At 43.4% G+C, this 2,647-nt stretch overlaps 1 protein-coding gene across 1 annotated transcript; it reads right to left on the reverse strand.

Annotated features, from left to right (window-relative positions):
- Positions 1-1,256: 1,256 nt before the first annotated feature.
- LOC129690879 (glycerol-3-phosphate dehydrogenase 1-like protein) lies at positions 1,257-2,315 on the reverse strand. The gene has a single exon (XM_055626720.1). It carries the CDS (start codon positions 2,307-2,309, stop codon positions 1,257-1,259), a length of 1,053 nt encoding a protein of 350 aa, XP_055482695.1. The 5' UTR covers positions 2,310-2,315.
- Positions 2,316-2,647: the final 332 nt, after the last annotated feature.

Here is a 2,647-nt window from a genome sequence, read left to right on the forward strand (position 1 = left end):
TTCTTGGGCTGTAAAATGCTCCAAAATGCTTCTTTGGGTACTTCTTAAAATTTCAACAAAATATATATTTTATAATCTTTTTAGTTATAGAAGGAGAAAACCATGCCCAACCAGGATGGAAGAGTCACATGACAGTATGACATTTGTGTGTTCTCATGCATATATATCAGTCATTACCATTTTAGTTGTGGAATTAAATATATAATGTGAATTTCAGGTTGTCTACAGCTGAAAGTGTCACCTGAAAGCTTACTCAATGATTTAGGGCAGAACTGAACTTTAAAACGCCCCAAACTACATCATTAGGCATAGAGGCATACATCTGTAATCCCAACAACTCAAGAGGCAGAGGAAGAATATGACATGTTTGAGGCTAGTCTAGGTGACATAGAACAAGCAACGTCATAGGCAGTTACTCATCTCTCTCTCTCTCTCTTTTTTTTCACAAAATGAGGATCACCTCACATCAGTATTCCCTAGAAACTTCTAATATCCTTGTCAAAAATAATGTCCCTAGTCTAAGGTGTTTAGGCTTTGCTGGTTCTACTAAGGTTCTAGTATCCAGGTTACACCTTCTGAACATGGTATGATGCAGCTGTTCCCAAATGTACTTGACCATTCCAAAGTCCTCCTGGAACAGCCACTGGACCCAGGGACAATTTATATCTAGGATCTCCTATAGAACACAGTTCAAACAAGGTCACACTGAAATACTTTCTCTAGCCTGCTGGTTCTCAAATTGCAGTAAGCACCATGAACTTGAGGGGGTCATACTAAAGCACAGGAGTCACTCCAGAGGCCTGGGGGTTGGACTAGGAACCTGAATTTCTAAGAGTGGTCATGATAATGATGAATTTGTGATCTTTAAGTCATACCTACAGCTCTCTAGAGCTCCCTTGGTTTCTGAAAAAAAAAAAAAAAAAAAAAAAGCAACCTTGGATGTTAAAGAGGCCCAGTGATGTCTTAGACAGACTCACTTTAGGAGGATGAAAGAGTGTGCCTAGTTTTGGATCATAGAAGCACATATGATGAGAATGAACACACATACACATATGTTCATAATTGTACTTAGCTGTTACGCTATACATCTCAATGAACTGCTTCCCACAACTTTATCCATACTCAGTATCTTAGATTATATTTAAATATATTTAAATACTTGTCAGGTCCTGGTTTTCAAGTGTGGCCATCATTGTTGTTCTCCCTACCACCCCTGTAGGTGGGGCAGGCCTCTCCCAGCCATTGCCAGATGCCCTTCATACATGTGCAGGATGTCTCTGGAGGCAGGTTATCATCTCTGTGGGAGGTCTGCCTTTGTAGCAAATCTGGTAAACTGTTGTGAACAATGGAAACTTGTCTAGAAGCCCCCTCTGCTTAAGGAAGCGGTATACTACAATAGAGGTCTCAAGTCCTTGAAGCTTCTGCTCGTTCAACACCTCCTGCTCGAGTTTTTCAATAGGTTTCCCAGTCCTGCGGAAGGTCTTGACCACCTGGCAGTCTTGCCCTCCATAAGAGGTAGTGATAAGGTGGGCCAAGCCGCAGCTCTCCAGGAAGGTGGCTGTGGACACCTGGCCCTTGCAGAAGATCCTGGCGAAAGTGATTATTTCTACAAGGCCGAGGCTGATGATAGCAGCCTTACTGTTGTTCCCGCAGTGGAGGCCATCACAGAAGGTGGTTCCCATAGCAACAATGCTTTTCAGTGCTCCGCAGAGTTCCACAGCATCAGCATCATTCACCACAGTGATGCGGAAGTTGAGGGTCTGTAGCAGATCTTTGAAGAGAAGGCCATTCTCAATGACTCTGCTGCCAATGGTAGTCTCACAAAACTTCCCAGCAGCCATCTCGCTGGCTGTGTTAGCCCCCATCAGCACACTGATGTCCATCCCGATCTTCTCTGGAATGATGTCAGAGATGAACATCAGCCCTCCTGGGCCTTCAGTTATGGCCTCATTGTGTGCGATGCCGAGAGCCTTCTTGGGCACTGTGCCCATAATTCCATTACAGATTTTGTGAATGAACTGGTGTGGGGTGGTGGGTACCAGCAGTTCTGCATCCTGTACGGCCTCACTGAGATTTGGGATGGCAACCACGTTTTCTGGCAGTTTGTGTCCTGGAAGATACTTGACGTTTTCATGGTCGTGATTTATGATGTCTGTCAGCTTCCTCCCGTTCACTGCTTCTTCAAAGCCCCACATCTTGACTGTGGAGGCGAACTGCTGGTTCCTGACATTTGTCCCAATTATTTTTGCAATGGCTGATCCCCAGTTCCCGAAGCCTAGGATGCACACTGTCAGGGTTGCAGCAGCCATACTCAAGCCAGAAAAACTAGAATACACACCCTAAAGGTACATTTTGAAAGCGCTTCGTCTGAGATTTTGCACTAGAAAGATGACTGATGCATTAGATTTATGTATTTATTTGAGAATTTCATGCATTCATACAATGTGTTTTAAGCAAATCTACCCCATATGCTCTTCCCTTCAACTCTCCTAATACTGCCTCTACCATTACTCTCTCTCTCTCTTTCATGTGAGCTGTTTTTTTTGTTTGTTTGTTTGTTTTGTTTTGTTTTTTTGGACGGATTGTTTTATTTTGTTTTGACCACGAAGTCTGGTTAGCCATGCCATAATGTGTATGGGTCTAGATC

The sequence above is a fragment of the Psammomys obesus genome, unplaced genomic scaffold (genome assembly GCF_907164565.1).
Source record: "Psammomys obesus unplaced genomic scaffold, mPsaObe1.curated_primary_1811, whole genome shotgun sequence".
NCBI classification, from domain to species: Eukaryota; Metazoa; Chordata; class Mammalia; order Rodentia; family Muridae; genus Psammomys; species Psammomys obesus.